The sequence below is a fragment of the Mustela erminea genome, chromosome 1 (assembly GCF_009829155.1).
Source record: "Mustela erminea isolate mMusErm1 chromosome 1, mMusErm1.Pri, whole genome shotgun sequence".
Lineage (NCBI taxonomy): Eukaryota > Metazoa > Chordata > Mammalia > Carnivora > Mustelidae > Mustela > Mustela erminea.
The window spans coordinates 145182895-145201125 of record NC_045614.1 but is presented as its reverse complement, the minus strand read 5'-3'; the positions used below and the strand labels follow the sequence as shown (position 1 = coordinate 145201125).

General features: G+C 42.4%; 1 protein-coding gene across 3 annotated transcripts in view; it reads right to left on the bottom strand.

Annotated features, from left to right (window-relative positions):
- WWTR1 (WW domain containing transcription regulator 1) overlaps positions 1-18231 on the bottom strand; it is a 139158-nt gene that overhangs the window by 20944 nt on the left and 99983 nt on the right. For all 3 annotated transcript variants that reach the window (XM_032345783.1, XM_032345773.1, XM_032345793.1), the window contains exon 4: positions 4317-4519. In XM_032345783.1, the coding sequence (XP_032201674.1) occupies positions 4317-4519 (203 nt within the window). The remainder of the gene's footprint in view (positions 1-4316; positions 4520-18231) is intronic.

Sequence of the window (18231 nt, the reverse complement as noted above, 5' to 3'; positions counted from 1 at the left end):
TCTTTCTTCCTGTCAAATGAATAAAAACTTGTAAAAATAAAATAAAATAAAATAAAAAACTTTATTTGTCTAATTAAAAAGAAAAAATGGGGGCGCCTGGGTGGCTCAGTGGGTAAAGCCTCTGCCTTCCGCTCAGGTTGTGATCTCAGGGTCCTGGGATCGAGCCCTGCATCAGGCTCTCTGCTAGGCGGGGAGCCTGCTTCCTCCTCTCTCTCTCTGCCTGCCTCTCTGCCTACTTGTGATCTCTGTCTGTCAAATAAATAAATAAAATCTTAAAAAAGAAAAAATGTCACAAACTCAATCCAAATTTCTTTTTAAAAACTACGAAGATACCAAGAGGTACACCTTCAACTGAGATGGTTGCATTTTCTCGAACTGCCATTTCTCTTATGAACTTGAAGCTGTCTCTCCATGTTTGGGAAATTTCACAAGGATAATAAAACTCTCATTATCATGGACAACCGAGAATGTCTCACAAAAATTTACTTTCCACAGTGTCTGCGATGGATGCCTGTGGAAAGCAGTGAAACACTTTTCTAAGACGACTGTGTATTGCAGACTTGGCCAGGATTCCCCTGAGCTTGGAGCACCTGCCGCAACCCGAGAGAACTCATCAGTTATTGGACATAAGAAGTTCGACTTGGCTACACCAGCCAATGCTAAGTTGTAGGGACCATTTTTAATGCAACTCTCCTACTTCAGAAGATTCCTAATCAAGGGAGATAGCAAAAACCTCACTGGCCCTTTGATTTTAATGCTGTGGACTGTTAACAACCTGTTGGCCTGAGGAGCCACTGAAGAGAAATAAAGAAGTACCTTCTGCTCGCTTCACAGAACTCTGCCCTGTGCAGGAATGAAAGCCAAGGATGGAAGGAGGAAGCAGTTCGAATTAACCCTTCTGGCCCCACATCTGGATGAGTTGTAATCACTTTAATTTCATCATTTTGCCTGTCTAGTAAGATACAAGTTATCCAAAGGTAGCCAAGTCCCATTTATCTTTTTGTTTTATTTTTCACCACAGAAACACTGGTTGGATAAAGGAATGAGGAGATACAGAAAAAAGAATGAAAAAAGTCATTTTCCATCCTGAAATATTGAAGGTTCACCTCAGATCTGTAATCAAACTTCCTTTACAACCATTTCTTGATATTCTACATGATTTCCACAACCACGAGTGAACATGTGAGCCCCTGGCATTATGTAGCCCACGTGGGCTTACCCAATACTGAGGCGGCTCTTTCTCCACAGTGCACCACCATCAGATTACACGCCTAGAGGGATGATGGCATGGAGAAAGGAAAAAGAGGAGGGAGGGATGAAATCAAGTATTTGCACAGTATTTAATTTGTAAGGAGCTTTCACATTTATTATATATCTAAGGATGATAACAATTTTCAGAATGGTGATACTTTCCCAAGAATTAGGGAATAAGTTCATCTTACTCATTAAATTTACCAACCTCCCTTCCCACTACAGAGACAGAAATAGGATGGGGCTTCTCTCCTAGAAATTCTCTCTTGATGGAACTGCAGGTAGGTCAAGTTTGGGCAAGGCAGGGACTCTGAGAAGAAAGCCTGCACAGCTAGGGTCCCCCTGTGAGTAAAAGGAGAGCCATGCTCCTTATAGACTGCCCAGTGAGCTAAGGAGGTTAAGGCAGTTGTTGCCCATGGAGGACATGGGAATGGCACAGGATGAAGAAATGAAGTCTATAATCTTTAGACCTCATCATGGGGTGCCAGGATGGCTCAGTCAGTTGACCATCTGACTCCTGATTTCAGCTCGGGTCATGATCTCAGGGTGGTGGAATCAAGCCCCCTTTGTGCTGTGCTCAGAGGGGATTCTGCTTCTCTCCCTCTCCCCCTGGTTCACGCACATATAAGCACGCGCTCTCTCAAAATAAATAAATAAATCTTATTTTTAAAAAAATTTTTAAAGATTTTATTATTTGAGCAGTGCAAATAGTGAAGCAGAAAATCACCAGGAAAAAAAAAAAAAAAAAAAGGAAGATAAAAACCACCAAGATGATAGACATAATCCACACCTGAACAGCCAGGCATCTTGGCAAACACCCCAGAAAAGTATCAGAGAACACTATTTACCATCTGGCCTTAAATGGTATCTTTGACACTGAGGAGTAGGCTGCTTCTGGATGGGGAGAAAAAACTCTGGACATTTCCCTCTGCTGTCCCATACAGCAGCATTGCCCAGTATGATGCAGCAAAATACTCTAAGTTCCACAGCCTCTAGGGATCAGCGTTTAATGAACTTGGTTGGCATTTCTGTAATATGAACATTAATACTACATCCTGGTTCAAAGGCACCTATGGTTGGAATAAAGGAAATGATGTGGGGCACTTTCCCCCAGCCCTTTGCAGAAATACTTTCTCTAGGAAAGAAGGCAGTGGGGCAAAAGAAAGAAACAGAAAGTGGCAGAAACTGAGAAACAAATCATTCTTTGCAGAACAGTCTGTAGATTTGTGCAAAGAAAAAAAAACGCATTAAAGTTCATTTAAATATAAAACTAAGAGAAAAGTTACAAATGCTACTATGGTACTGTTACATTTACTCTATATTATGGAACAGAAAAAACATTACAAATGCAATTATTATCGTAAGACAGAAAGTAGTAATATAATTATTTCCTGTTAAAAAACATGATCCTGTGTATCTAAAAATGGTATAAACAACTGTTACCCTGAAATAGCCATGAACCTTCAGACATAAATCCTCAGGGAAAAAGGCACAACTGTAGTTGTATTATAAAAGCTGTATTCCTCAAATTCAGGGTAGTTCTACTGAACAACAAAGCACAATTTATATTCATTTCCCTCATTGTCAGAGTCAATGTCTAGGGAATTATTTTAATTTGCCATGTTTTGTATTGATACTTTATATCCTAGAATTTATCTGATGAGAAATATATTATTCTTTTATAGAAATCAATGTGTATTTTTAAAAGTATCAGATGTGACTAAAAGAAAAGGCAGCGCTGACTGTGACACTCCCAGGCTCTTCCAAGAAAGCCCCCTGAAACAGTTAAAAGTACTTATTTCCTTAAACTAGTGAAAGGAAGCTACTTGTGTATCTTGCTTCGTGTGAGTCATAAAGCAAAGTCTCAAGAATTAGAATAAGATGAAGCTTTCCTCCCTAAAAAGTAGCCAGCAAAACTGATGAGACCTAAAAACATGGTTTACGTTAGTTTAGCAACATAGAAGAAATCATTCTGTTCTTGCACAGACCAAGCCACTGAGGGACGCAGAAAACTGTGGGTTCCTTCAGGGATTGTTTTATTCATGTTTTGAAGTGCTACATCAGCTATGATCCACAGAGGACACAGGGCAACGTTCTGTCCACTGACTGAATGAATGAATGCATTGTGGGCAGTATGGCACAAAGGTACCCGATCAATACCCGCTCTCTCAGAGCCCGTATACAAACATTTACCTTTCTCATTCTCTTTCAATTTTTCCCAAATCTTTTTCATGCTCCATGGCGGACCAAAGATGGTTGCAAATTCTTAAGTCATTTTGTCCATGGAACATCCTTTCTGCTCTCTGCTTTAATCTAGGGCAAATCTGATATTTCTTTGATTGAGAGCATATGGGAGAAGTGACTCTGTGACAGTTTCCAGAACCAGATCCTAACACACTGGCAGCTTCTACTTCTTTTTTCTTGGAACATTCTCTCTGGGAGACCCAAGCTGCTATGCAATGTGTCCCACCAGTGAGACTGCTGTGCTAGCAAGAGATGCCAAATATAGACGTCCCAGGTTTCCGTCCCAACCAAGCCCAGTCTTCCAGCAATCCTTATCATGATGCCACACACTTGAGTGAAGCCATCTTGAACCCTCCAGACCAACCCACCCACCAGCTGAACACTACTAAAAGTGGTCTTCATCAACACCATGGAAGCCAAAAGAATGAGCCGGCTAAGCTCTGCCCAAATTCCTGACCCAGAAAATTGTATGATATAATAAAACAGGCTAATGCTTTAAGCCACTGCATTTTGGGATAATGTTACACAGCAACAGATCACTGGAATAGAGTCTTCCTCCTCCTCTTCTAAAGATCAGCAGTAGAACCCAAAGACAGCCATGCTAACACAGCTGGTCCTCGTACTCATACATCTGGCTCTGAAGACAAGGCAGGTAGATATTGGGAGAAAAACCTGGATTCTACTCATATGGTCTGGAGTAGGCTTTGGACCTTTAATGCTTCTAGAGAAAGATTTACCCTGATGGCCCAAAGATTTACCCTACCCCCAGCCTTGGTACGTAGGATCATGGAGCCTCCAGTAGGCACCACAGAAGGTCATACCTGCCTCATGAGCTCCTCTTGGCGCATTCTGATCCTCTCTCTCTCCATCTGGATCCTCTGAAGTCGGAGCTTCTGCTGCTGCTGCTGCTGAGTGGTCAGAGCATTGGGCATGCTCATGAGCCCTGCTGGTGGGTTCTGAGGAGGGTGGTTCTGCTGGCTCAGGGGAGTGGGTGCCATCTGCTGCTGGTGCTGGTGATTCATCACTACGGGAGGGAAGACCAAGCAAATGAATGAACAGGTCCTACAATACCTTATCAGAAAGAGACCATCAGAATGCTCTGTGCTTTGGAGTATAGATTCCTGAGATTCCTGCCAAAGTACTTTCCTGTTAATCATTACTGTTTAAATAATTATTACCTTATCAATTCATGGAGGCTCAGACACTAGCGCCACTCCTGATTCAGCTAGTCTTGGCATTTGGTGCCCTGTTAAAAATTATTTCACACTTTCCCTGTGTCTAGAACACATTTTAAAGCCTTTAAGAACATAGTGGTCGAAAGCGAATTTCACAAAAGGTTACCACAACATATGATGTAATTTCAGCAAGACATCTGGGTGTGTGTGCACTTTCTAGACAACCTGCGTGTTCATATCAGAGCTAAGGAGGGCGTGAGATTATAGATATACCATGATGCACAATAATATCTAGGATAGCAGTGACTGGCAAGCAAGATGTAAAACACAGTACCTAGACTAGGGACTTACACAGAAGCAGGACTCCACTGATGCTTTGTTAAAAAAAGGGTACCTCAAAGGAGTATGAGCTAAGCTCAGAAACAAATACCTGATTGAGGAAAAGATGTTATATATAGTTTTTGCAAAGGAAAAAAATGAGTGCAGAAGAAGTTACATAAAAATGATTCTCATGGGAGCACCTGGGTGGCTCAGTCGATTAAGTGACTGCCTTCAGCTCAGGTCATGATCCCAAGATCCTGGGACTGAGGCCCACATCAGGCTCCCTGCTCAGCGGGCAGTCTACTTCTCACTCTGCCCCACCCCCTGCCCATGTGTCCACATGTGCACTCTCTCTCCCTCTTTCAAATAAATAAAATCTTAAAAAAAATAATAATCATGGGTTGCCTAGCTGGTGCAGTCAGTTAAGTGTCCGACTCTTCGTTTTAGCTCAGGTTTCGATCTCAGGGTCCTGAGATCAAGTCCCACATGGGACTCCACACTCAGCATGGAGTCTTCTTTACACTCTCTCTCCCTCTATCCCTCCCTCCTGCACACACTCTCTCTCTCAAATAAATAAATCTTTTAAAAAATGATAATCACATTTGTGATTGAATAAAGGCATTCTAGAAGTCTTTTAAACTTTTTAAGGATTTTCTACTTATCCACACTTACCAACACCTTAAATTTTGCATGTGGTACTTCACTTGAGGGAAAAATTTTAAAATCCTTTAATAAACTCTATAATTGGTATTCACACACACACACACACACACACATTTTTTTAAAGTGCTAGTTTTCCTTAGACAGTTTACCAGTCAAATTTGCTTAACTTCTGCCTAGGCCATATTCTATAATAAAGAAAACCACAAAAAAAAAAGAAAGAAAGAAAGAAAGAAAACCACACTTTTCTGTCTGTTTGCTCTTACATGAAGGCCCCAAACAAGATCTAGTTTTATATATTCCATTTCTGAGGAAAAACTCTCAATTTTTGCTATGTTTGGTACCACTGTCTATTTTTTTTTTTTTTGAAGATTTTATTTATCCATTCATGAGAGACAGAGAAATAGAGGTAGAGGGAGAAGCAGGCTCCCCGCAAAGCAGGAAGTCCAATGCGGGGCTCGATCCCAGGAACCTGAGATTATGACCTGAACTGAAGGCAGTCACTTAACAGACTGAGCCACCCAGGCATCCCGTATCACCGTCTTTAAAAAAAGAAAATCACTGGCATATTTTATTTCAAGTCTAAAAGTTAAATATTTTACATCTTTCATTTGGAAGACATAGGTATCATGTGGAAACATGTTTTACAACAACTAAGAATTTCCTTAAATGAATTCTAAAGTAGCCTAATCATCCACGTACTAAATGTGTATTTAGACCGCCCCCCACCCACACACACACACTCAAAAGGGACACAAACACAAAGGATTTTCTGTGGACTAACTGGTTCCCTTGAGGAACGATTAATTCCACAGCAGGAACTTCCTCCGGATGGGGGTAGAGGTAGGATAAAAACATTCTTTTTTTAAAAATTTATTTATAACTCCCTCAAATCTTTACCGCACTTCCTGTGTGCCAGCCACCGGGCTTGTCGTTGGATAAATAGCTCCTGCCCTCACAGGAATTAGCAGGCTGTTGGAAAGAATGTGTGAAGAAAGGAGGTGAATTTATTTGTGGGGCTGTGGAATGCCAGAATGTTAGGCTTTGTCAGGATTCTTAGAAATGATGCAGTCCATCCTTTTATTTTACGGGAGGGAGATGGCAACCTGAGAGAGGTGAAGGGGTGTGCTCTGGTTGGCAGCAGGTAGAGCCACCCAAGCCCGAGTGGACGCCGCCACACATCCTGTCCTCCAGCTCTTTCAACTCTCCTTGGCCGCCCTCGGTCACGCCTTACCCTGAAGAACAGGGACAGCTGCTGAAACTGAGAACCACCCTCTGAAGAGTTTGCCTTCAACAGCAAGAGAGCTACCACTTAAACAGCAGGTCATCAAAACAGGGCCTGGGGCCCAAAGCCGCTTGCCTTGCAAACAGAAAGGGTTCAAGGCAGGTCTGGAGAGATGGACAACTGTCTGCTCACTCACAAGCTCCTGAACAGGAAGTGAGAATGCTTTGGAGTGTTCTGCCTAATGATGCAGACTTTCTTTTCTGAATCAAGCCCACCACAAGGAGCTTATGCCTCCTGGCACCATTCCTGGCGCACAGGGAAGCTCAGGAAATGATGAGACGAATGAATGAAACCAGTTGGCAATCTCTTCAAGTTCTAGTCTCAGAACAGGAAAAAAAAAAGCACAGTCCTAATCGATGCAAAATTACTGAAACGAGCATTTCATTTCTCAAGTGATATTCTAGAAATGGTCAGGGCATTTTACAGTCTTGCCTGGAAGGCCTGGGTAGGAGGTCAGGGATCATGTACGCACCGCATCACTGGGAAAAAAGTGCTCTTAAATACAGACTGAAGTCAGACAAAGTCCAGAGATCCAGAAGGGCTGAATTCGTAACACCTCTTTCCAGCCAGAAGGAAGCTTACAAGGAAGAACAGTTACTACTTTCAGGGATAGTCATTTCTGAACTCCTGAAGAAGGATGCTCCTACTTTTTTCTGACGTAACCGCTACAGACCAGAAAAGATGCCCGACTGTGTCTCTAAGAGATATCTGTAAACTGAAATATTGCCAACATCAGAAATCCCCAGATTAGAAAAAAGCAGCTTGAAAAAACTTAGGTTGCTTGTTGGCAGCACAGAGATTATTAATTTTTAAAACTGATTCGGTTCTGGTAACTTCACGACGGGACAAATACATCCAAGCAAGACCGTCTTTGGGGACTTGGGGAGCCTGCCCTTTCAGTGAGCAAAACCTGCGTCGGGTTTACTCCCAATGGACTCCACACAACAAAAGCAAATACTGTAGAGTTTATTAGCTTCTGCCTCCTTATCTGGGGGAGTTGAAGACTGGGAGATGAGCTCGTCTAACACCACGCCCTTGCTAGGCTTCGAAACACCAGCCCTCACAGAGACCTGTCCAGGGAGGAATGAGGGCGATGCTGCTTTCCTCCACTTCACTTCATGGACTGGATCATGCAGACCACACATCTCCAGTTATGAACGACAGACTAGAAAAGAATGGAACTTAGACAACAGTTTTGTTTTCAAAGTAAAGCATACACACCCACAGAACTTTGTTATGAGAGAACTGACCACGGTATTGTGTGTAATAGCCAAAGACTAAACATTTGGTCCACCGATCAGAAATCAAGGTACACCTGTTCAGAAATTCTCTATAACCATTCCCGAGAACGAGGGAGCTCTGTAGGTAGTTAAATGAAACAATCTCTAGGAAACATTGTTCAGGGAGGGGGGAAAAGCCGAGGGACAGAATACTACACATGGACCTGCTACTGCTTCTAGTTAGAAAGGGAGGGCATAGTACACATATCTGTAGCAGAACACGTTAGGAGCCTGGTAACCGTGGGTAACTCGGAGAGGAAAACAGGTGTCAGGGATCGGAGGGGATCTTTCTTTCCTTCCTTCTATACCAGTGGAAGCTTTCCTATGTGCATTTATTACTTAGAGAAAACATAAAAATACAGAAGTAAAAAACATAAAAACGTGGTCATGTATACATCAAACTCAGTATTTTCTTGATGGGAGTGCAAGGCAGTGACCCCAAAAATGATCTGATAAGCAACAATTTCGGCTTAAGAATATAATTGGGGGGGGGTGCCTGGGTGGCTCAGTGGGTTAAAGCCTCTGCCTTCAGCTCAGGTCATGATCCCAGGGTCCCGGGATGGAACCCCCATCGGGCTCTCTGCTCAGTGGGGAGCCTGCTTCCCCCTCTCTCTCTCTGCCTGCCTCTCTGCCTGCTTGTGATCTCTGTCTGTCAAATAAATAAATAAAATCTTAAAAAAAAAAATGTTTAAAGAATGTAATCAAGATCAAGAAAGCCCACCTGGTACAACTCCTCCCTGTAGAAATGCCAAAAATCAATACCCAAAGAAAGAGTGAATTTGGTCATGGTCATAAAATGGTCAGAGGCCTAGAAGCCAGGTGTCTTGGGTCCCACTGAGGTGCCCATGATTCTACCTGCCACTCTGCTCCCTCTAATAGTTTGGTTTCCAACTATCACTGAACCTTCTTTGAGCCTGCAGCTCATGAATGCTACTGATGGTTGAGGTTCTTTAAATCCACTGCTTTCGCTAGCTATTCAGAGAAAATGGGGGCAGAGAAGGCCCAAGACGAGATAAACAGAGAGGAGGTCCTAAGGAGAGCACAGGAAGGCAAAACATGTAAATCTGCAATGAATCTAACACTCCTTGGGATAATATGCCAGAATATTTTAGGGACAGAACAATAGTTCAGCTAAAAACAAAAACAAAACAAAACAAAACAAAAAAACAAGGGCAATGTATCCCAAATGCCATTTCTGAGGCCAAACCAGTTGAGGGCAGGTTGCCATGAATTGCCTCAAAAAGGCTAAAGACCTCATCAGCCTCCGACTTTTGCCAGTCCCCACAGAAAGGAATAACCCAAACAGAAGATTTCTCCACTGAAGCAGGAATGTATCAAAACTAAAGCAGAGACATCTTCTTTTCCTTTCAAAAGAGTTAGAATTTAAATTTAAATCCACATTTATCTTTTTCATTGTTTTCATCTCCTTTTCCTTCAGTAACTTGCCTTCTCTCCGTTTCTGAAAAATCAATAAAAGCACGCTCTGCAACTATGTGGCCAGAAACATTTAACGGCTCTTGTTGAGTAAAAAAGAAAACACAGAGTCAAACAAACTCCACAGCATGAGATCTGAACACCCTTTTGATTCCATGACTGTGTCCTCGGTGGAACAAAGGGTCAACACAGGAATGGGGTGTGATGGCGGGGGGGAAGGGGTGACCATCCCTGTTGGATGTAACCCTTTGGTTAATGCTTCCCTGGACAACATCCACAAACGCACCCTCTGGACTGTTCCAGCAAACACACTTGGTCAGTTCCACAAAGACCCACAAGTAGGCTCAGGACAGGAAGGTCCCTGACCTCAGTTCTAAGCCCACATATCATTTGCTACCTAAGAAACAGATACGTTTAAAAAAAAAAAAAAAGTAAAGCCTCACTCCTGAACTTTTTGCCTTTTGCAGCCCAAGGGAATGGGCAGCAACAGTTTATAAAGTGTCCTGGCAGCTTCTCCAAGCCAGGAGCTGCGGACGACGAGGGAGGCCAGGGAATCAGAGACTGCCCAGTGCGCCTCCAGGAATGTTTGACAAATGTCTTCTCGGCCTCAGAGAAGTTCAGAGACTTGCTATTCTTGCATCCTGGGCTTGCTTCCTTCATTTTTAAAACAGGCTTGGTTACACACACACACACACACACACACACACACACACACGGACATATAAAGACATACAGAAACACACACACACACACACACACACACACACACACAGCCAAGTGAAGAAAACAAAACCTTAAGGGGTTAGGTTCAACTATGAAACCTATCACAGGCCTGGACAGAGCTGGCTCGGAGGAGATTATGGAAAGAACAATCAGTGTGCTGATGGCTAAAAGCCATACCAAAGCCCTAGAAAGACATGGAAATTACTTTACTCCCTTCAAATCCTTCTCCCCAATTCACATGTGAGTCTGAGGAGGGAAAAGAGGAATACCTGCGCCAAGTATGCATTTCTCAGCCTCCTTTCTCCTTCTGACCACCTTCCTGGGTGAGAGACCACTATAACTGGCACTTTAAGTTGAACACTTTATTTCTTTTAAGATTTTATTTATCTATTTATTTGGCAGAGAGAGAGAGAGAGAGAGTAGCAGAGGGAGAGGGAAAGGCAGACTTCCTACTGAGCAGGGAGCCCAATGTGGGACTCGATCCCAGGACCCTGGGATCATGACCTGAGATGAAGGCAGACGGCTTAACTGACTGAACCAGCCAGGCAGCCCAAAGCTGATCTTTTAAAAATACATGTTTTGAAAAAAAAAAAAAAAAAAAAAAACAGAACATGTTTTTGTCAACATGTCAGAGGCACAAACCTATTTAAATGAGCGAGAAGGTCTCTGTAAGCACAACTTTTTCCACACACACACACCCCGGAAACCCACTCCCCAACTGTGCTTCTATCGGTAATGGGGAAAGTGTCACATGTTGCTGACTATAGTTCCTTAGTTGCATAAAAATAGAATATCCATGAGTTCACACTCATATAAACAAATGGCCGAATACATAAATAAATGGAGGGAGAAGAGACAAATCTCCTGAATGGAGGAATTCCAAATCATTTAATGTAGATACACTATCCTCAGGGAGGGGAGCAAAACTGCCACTCCGTAATAGTAGATTGTATATAGTGACCTCCCCCCAAGGAGTACAGTATTGAATTGGGGGGGGGGCAGCCACTTTACAGGGAAGAACTCCTGTATATCAGCCAGATGATCAAGGTCAACCTCAACAATGATAAGCCACAGTGATAGCATGACCCTTGATAAGATGTGACAAAAAGAGCACTTCCTCCCAAAAGCCCATCATCCCAACTCTAATCAGAGAAAAAGATCAGACAAATTCCAACAGGGGGGAATCCTCAAAATTCTTAAGCAGTATTCCTCAAAACTATCAAGGTCATCAAAACAAGGAAAGCCTGAGAAGCTATCATGGCCAAGAACAATTTAAGGAGACATGACAAGTAAAGGTAATGTGGTGTTCTGAACAGGACCCTGGAACAGAAAAAGACATTAAATAAAAACTAAGGAAATCCCTATATCCATACTGGTTCATCAATTGTAACAAATGTAGCATACTAATGTAAGATGTTAATAATATGAGAAGTTGATGTGTATATGGGAACTCCTTCTTTTCAATTTTTCTGTAAATCTGAAACTGTTCTAAAAAACCGTGTGCACATACACATGTGCTTGTGTGTGTGTATGTGTAGTGACCACGTCTTCAACAGACACCAGGGACTGTGCAAGACGCTGTCTCTTCCATACTCACTATTAATTCATTTGTAAAATTCATTTGTATAGGATACATAAAAATGGACAAATTTTATAGGGTATATAAAAAATGGATAAATATTAAAAAAAAAAAACACCATCATGTTCTATAGTGTGTTCCATGGGAACATATGGAAATTAGGCTACAATAAAAATATAACAATAGCTGCTTCCACAGGAGTCCCATGGCCAAGTAAGACTGGGAAGTGTTGGGCTACACAAAGTTAAAAGAATTCATTTTGTTGCAAGCTTCCTCAGAGCCTTTACCGCTCTAACAGACAGGGAGACTTTCCAGGAAGGAGACAGAAAATGCAGGACTTCTCAGACTTGGAAGACTAGTGTTCTCCTGAGCGGGAACACTGGGAAATGCTGGTCCACTGCAACTTAGCAGATGTCTTGGCAGTACTGAATCTGACTGAATTGAAGACGAACTAATATTTATTAAGCTCTTACTATGTGCTAAGCCCTTTAAAGTCAACTGAACAGATGTGTAGGATATGGATCCCGGGAAAGGAACATAGCAGCCTGGTGAATGTTGAACAAAGTAACATAAAAACAAAAAAAACAAAACAGGGGAAGCAAGGGTTATACTAAAAGACTGCAGTTTATCTGCCTAAATTCTCCATAATCAACTGCTGATTTAACAGGGGAATTTCAAAGATGGTTTAACTTGCATGTCAGTTTTCATAGGGTGAGGAAAATCTTGCAACATTAACTTTCCTTCCATATATACAAAATAACCTATCCTGGAGGGTTTTGTTTTTTTTAACTTGCTTCTGTAATAATATAACATTAAATATTCTAAAGAATCCTTCCAGTATCATCCCTTGAGAGTGAGGAGAGCCTCAAAGAGGCTGACTTATTACTTTGAATACCTGGTTGCCGTTTCCTCAAACAGGTTGACTAGGCAACAGTCAAATGCAAACCTTCAGCACCTGGGTGGCTCAATGGGTTGGTTAAGCCTCTGCCTTCAGCTCAGGTCATGATTCCAGGGTCCTGGGATCAAGCCCCGCATCTCTCTACTCGTCGGGGAGTCTGCTTCCTCCCCCTTCTCTCTGCCTGCCTCTCCACCTACTTGTGATCTCTGTCTGTCAAATAAATAAATAAAATCTTTAATGGGGCGCCTGGGTGGCTCAGTGGTTTGGGCTGCTGCCTTCGGCTCGGGTCATGATCTCAGGGTCCTGGGATCGAGCCCCGCATCGGCCTCTCTGCTCTGCAGGAAGCCTGCTTCCCTCTTTCTCTCTCTCTCTCTCTGCCTGCCTCTCTGCCTACTTGTGATCTCTGTCTGTCAAATAAATAAATAAAATCTTTAAAAAAAAAAAATGCACACCTGGGGTAACACACTTGATTTGAGATCTAGGAAACTTCTTCAATTCGACGTGGGAGCTAATAAGCTTATATAGATTGCATGAGAAACCCCTTCCAAAAACCTAAGTGCCCTATCAGAGGGGAGCACAAGGGCTCCTGAATCATGAAAGCTTAATAATCACTTATAATATAATATAATATATAATATTATATATTATAATATATAATATATAATATATAATATATATAATATAATAAACTGAAAGCTTAATAATCACTTCATCTTCCTTCCTACTCTGCAAATGCTGGAAGGGTAACCAATTGTCCTGGTCTGACAGAGACGGAGGGCTTTTCTGGAACATGGGATTTCAGGGTTAATGAGGACATCAGAGTCCCAGACAGATGGGCATCTGGTCACCTTAGGCCTTGACTGTCGCAACACACGGCAGTTGAAACCGCCCCCTACAAGACTTCCTGTGTCCATCCTATCACGTCCCCTTACAAAAAGAACCAATGCCAATACGAAAGACCTATTTGAAATTTAGAACCATAGCCCGGAAGTCCCGACCAGCTCTCATCCTCCACGGATTACAACTAGCTGACTGTCCTTTTGCACCCACACTACCTAATAATCACAGAGGAAACATTCCTTCTCCACTTACTCTGAAATTTTTAGGGAGCTCAAGCACTACTTATGACATTGCACTGCAACACTCGTTAAGCATGCACTTGACTGAGTCTGACTGTCAGGAAATCCTCCGCGTTGGATTCCTGGCTGGGCCACCATACATGCTGAAAGCAGCTCTTTAAAGACTGAACTATATACTCTTCTGTGATCTGAGCTAATTCTCATCTTCCCGAGAGCTGGATTTGTGCTCTTTATAACGAAGACCTGACAAGGAGCCAAGCCTCCTTCCCCTCCTCCACCCTTTGGAACCAACCCCAATAATATGGATTTTCTTTATAAACACAGAACAAAAATAGTTTAGTGCACTTCAGATCTGCCTTACTGATGCACAGACATGAAATACTATAGTCAGTTTCAGGCTTTATGGGTCAGAAACTGATAGGAACCACTACTCCCATAATTTTACAAGGCAGTATTTAATGAATACCAGGTTTTTGCGACTGTTTTCTCTTTACTTCCAGAGCATAGTTCTCTGCTCAGCACCCATTTCCTTTGGTTCTGTTTTATCATTAGTGGTTTACAAACTCAGTTTCCCCAAAGAGCTCCCTCCAGGGGGGCCCGTGTATTCACCCTACTTTGTACCATCAGTGTAGAAGTTCAGGCTGAAATAGACTTCAGTTATTTAGGGCAGGGTTCTCAAACTTTTCTTTAGCAGTAGGATCCTTCCATAGTGTCAGTGGATGGCATGAAGCAGAGGTGACCCTCCTATGTAGAAATCAGTTCAAAGCAAGCCTACAGTCTCAGCTGTCACCAATGGGTTGGGGAGCACTTAAATGGCAGCCCCTTCGGCTATCTTCTCGAAATCCTCTTGGTCTTGCCCTCACTCTGCTTTTCTACAGGCCATTTCTCAACTCTGGATGAAAATATTAAACAAATTTTTAAAACCTGAACTGACACAGCTTTTGGGGTCTGCTTAGCATCTCTTCACATCACCCTAAAATCCTAGCATGGGACTTTGGGACACAATTTTAGAACCAAAGACTTAGGCCAATTCACTCAATCTGGAGATGATCCTCGGAAGGATAAATGACTCAGCATAAATCACAGACAGAGACGGTGACAAAAGTACGAAGCCCAGGGATATGCTAGAATGCCATGGTGGGCATCAGCTTTACTGATCACCAATCACTGCCCTGTCCTGCTCACCCTCAGTGATCAAAAAGGATCTACTAAGTTCAATTCAGTGACATGGATCTGTTTTCTCTTCCCGATTTCATGAAAAAGTCTAATACAGACTAGTGTAATTAACTTATTTACTACTACAAAATGCTGAAATCACCATGAATCACATGTTAGGATGATACCCTGTTTGTGTGATCTAGTTTTATAGAAAATGGTATAGGGCTCACTTCTTCAGTCTTTTTTTTTTTTTTTAAGATTTTATTTATTTATTTTAAAGACAGAGATCACAAGTAGGCAGAGAGGCAGGCAGAGAGGGAAGCAGACTCCCTGCTGAGCAGAGAGCACCATGGGGGCCTCGATCCCAGGATCCTGAGATCATGACCTGAGCCAAAGGCAGAGGCTTAACCCACTGAACCACCCAGGCGCCCATTACTTCTTCAGTCTTAAAAAAAAGAAAAAAAAAAAAGACAAGTCAGATAACTTTTAGAAGTTGTATTTCAGGGGCACCTGCATGGCTCAGTGGGTTAAGCATCTGCCTTCAGCTCAGGTCATTATCCCAGGGTCCTTGGATCAAGTCCCGCATCAGGCTCCCTGCTTCTCCCTCTGCCTCTGCGATTCCCCCCTGCTTGTGCTCGCTCTCTCGCAAATAAAGAAAACAAAAATCTTTTTTTTTTTTTTTTAAAGTTCCACTTCATAACTCAGGAAGGTTTAAACAGGAAGTGGTACTGCCATCAGGCAACACTAGACCTTCTGGCCACAGCAGCTTCCAGAAAGTAAGGATATGCACCTGGAAGAAGCCAAAACACACAGGTGTAAATCGTTTCTGACATACGTGCAGACCCAGCCACACCAAGCTTCAAAAATATTTCAGCGTCAAGAGTGTCTGAGTGCAGCTGTGGGTCTTTTCCTCTCTGTTTATGGGCCGTACATGGCTTAACTCATGTGAACTGGCCAATGTCAGGTGTCACGCAGCCCTGTCTGATGGAAAACACATGTCTGCAGAGGTAGGAAGAAAAATCCAGCCACAGTCCTGCCTCGACTCAGTCACGATACAATGAAGAGGAAAAAAGGGCTGCAGACACGTCTCTCGCCCTTCTTGTGTCTCTCTCAGCTCCTGCCAACAATGAGCCGCTTGTTTCTCTTATTTCCCAGAAACAGTATTAGCCGTCCAACAAGGTCAGCAAAAAAAAAAAGGCAACTTTTCACTTCAGGGTGCATTTGGTTCCAAAAATCTGTAAAGTATTAAACCAAGAAGTTGTACTATCCCAACTTCACACTGAGCCCTTTATTCCAATTCTGGGTGAGAATAACCACAAGGCAATTTCTCAGCCCACTCAGCTGATAAGGCATAGAGCTGAGGGACATGTGTGCCTTCAGCCTTGCCCAGCCCCTCTGTTTCAGGCCTTAAACCCACTTCCAGGTGCCCCTCAATCTGACAGGTGGACCTTAGGTTTTCCAGATACCCCCGGTTCTTCCAGCTTTAGACCTGTAACCCACACTGCATTTACTTCACAGGAAACCCTGGATTTTTAGTACCAGAGAATGATTTTCCTACTTGATCTCCTGTCTGCTCATCTCCACAGTAACGCAGGTGACAAACCACGGTGCAACGCTGCTCTCCTCGGGGTCCACGATGGAAATGCCTGAAACACTGGTTTTTATTGTTTTCCTAGCAAATGCATGTCCTAAAATGTATATTTTATTGGCATTTGAAAGACTGAGACATGAATTTTCATCATCATATATCCAGAACATGCGAGGTGTAATATATCCACAACAAGTTAGCATGCTGATTTTTTTTCTGGATCCTACTGTTGTAAAGAAATCACATTTTCTTCCACCAAAACCAGCATCAGCAAGTGTTGCTCAGATTCCTATGATTTATGGGATATCACAAGATTGATCCAAAGTGGCCTGTGAAAGGAAGCTCATCTACGAAGCTAGTGAACTTAGGCAAATAAGCCCTAACTGGGAAAAAGAGGAAATCGGCCGCTTCACTGTTCTGCTCCACGAAGTTATCTTTGTGTCTTTGAATTTAATACGACGGCCTGGCAAGAGCAAAACCAAAACTGTTTTATTATCTTCAGACAATAGGTACACTTTTATCCTAACAGGAAATGGAAACTCTGATTCATGCATTTATTTTCATTAGTCAGGAGAGAGTTTATTGTAGCTTTTTATTGGTTCGCCTTCCTGAATGATTTTAAAACTACTCCAGGTGCAAAGTGTGGCAACCCAAGCAAAATAAAAGAAAATGAATCTACAGCCGTTGTTCCACGAGAGGCAGAGAAAAAGCTGTCAGTGTGGAAGGCTCATTTTTAATCTGTTTTCTTTCTGTAATGTACCATTTTAGTACACATCTTTATTATTTCAAAAGCTCATACAGCAGACACTCCAGAAAATAGTCAAAGAACCTAAACAATTTATGAAATAGAATAAGCAATCAGAAATCAAAGTTGGAAAAATGATCAGCCTCACAAGGAATCACAGAAATGCCCAAGTGAGAGCCATTTTTCAGCAATCAGGTTAGCAAAAAGAATGAATGATGTGGGGCCAGTAGATGCTTTGCATCAGGCCAGGACTACTCGGGAGGGGAAAAAAGAATTTAAGAAGGGGTAGCAGGATTAGGAAATCTGGTAAAATTATATGTCAAATTTTGAGAACATGTGTCTATGTGTATATTGAAGACTGTACCCCTAGATCTTTTAGGATTTCTTGTGACCCCCCCCAAGATGTTAATTACCTTTGAAATGAAAAAATATCAAAGAATTAGCAAAGATAGTGTTTGGATGTTAGGACAATAGTTGACTTTGTCTCTCCAGTGTTCTACAGTTCATTTAATTATTCACTCACCAAGTACCTGCTGAGTCCCAGCCAGGTACAAGGCACTGTACTGTTTCCAGGGGCTAGAGGGAGAGACTGGTGAGCAAGATGGAAAGGTCCTGGTCCTTTGATAGGTTATAGCCTAGTAGGGACACAGACACTAGCAAAAACATAGTGTAATTCTAGGGGTAAGGGCTTTGTACAAACAAGTGTGGACTTTCTCAGGCAGAGACATTAAGGAAGCCCTCTCTGGGGAGGTGATCTGTGATCTAAGAAACAGAATCAAATGCAGAAATCAGGCTGGGGGCCATTCTAGGC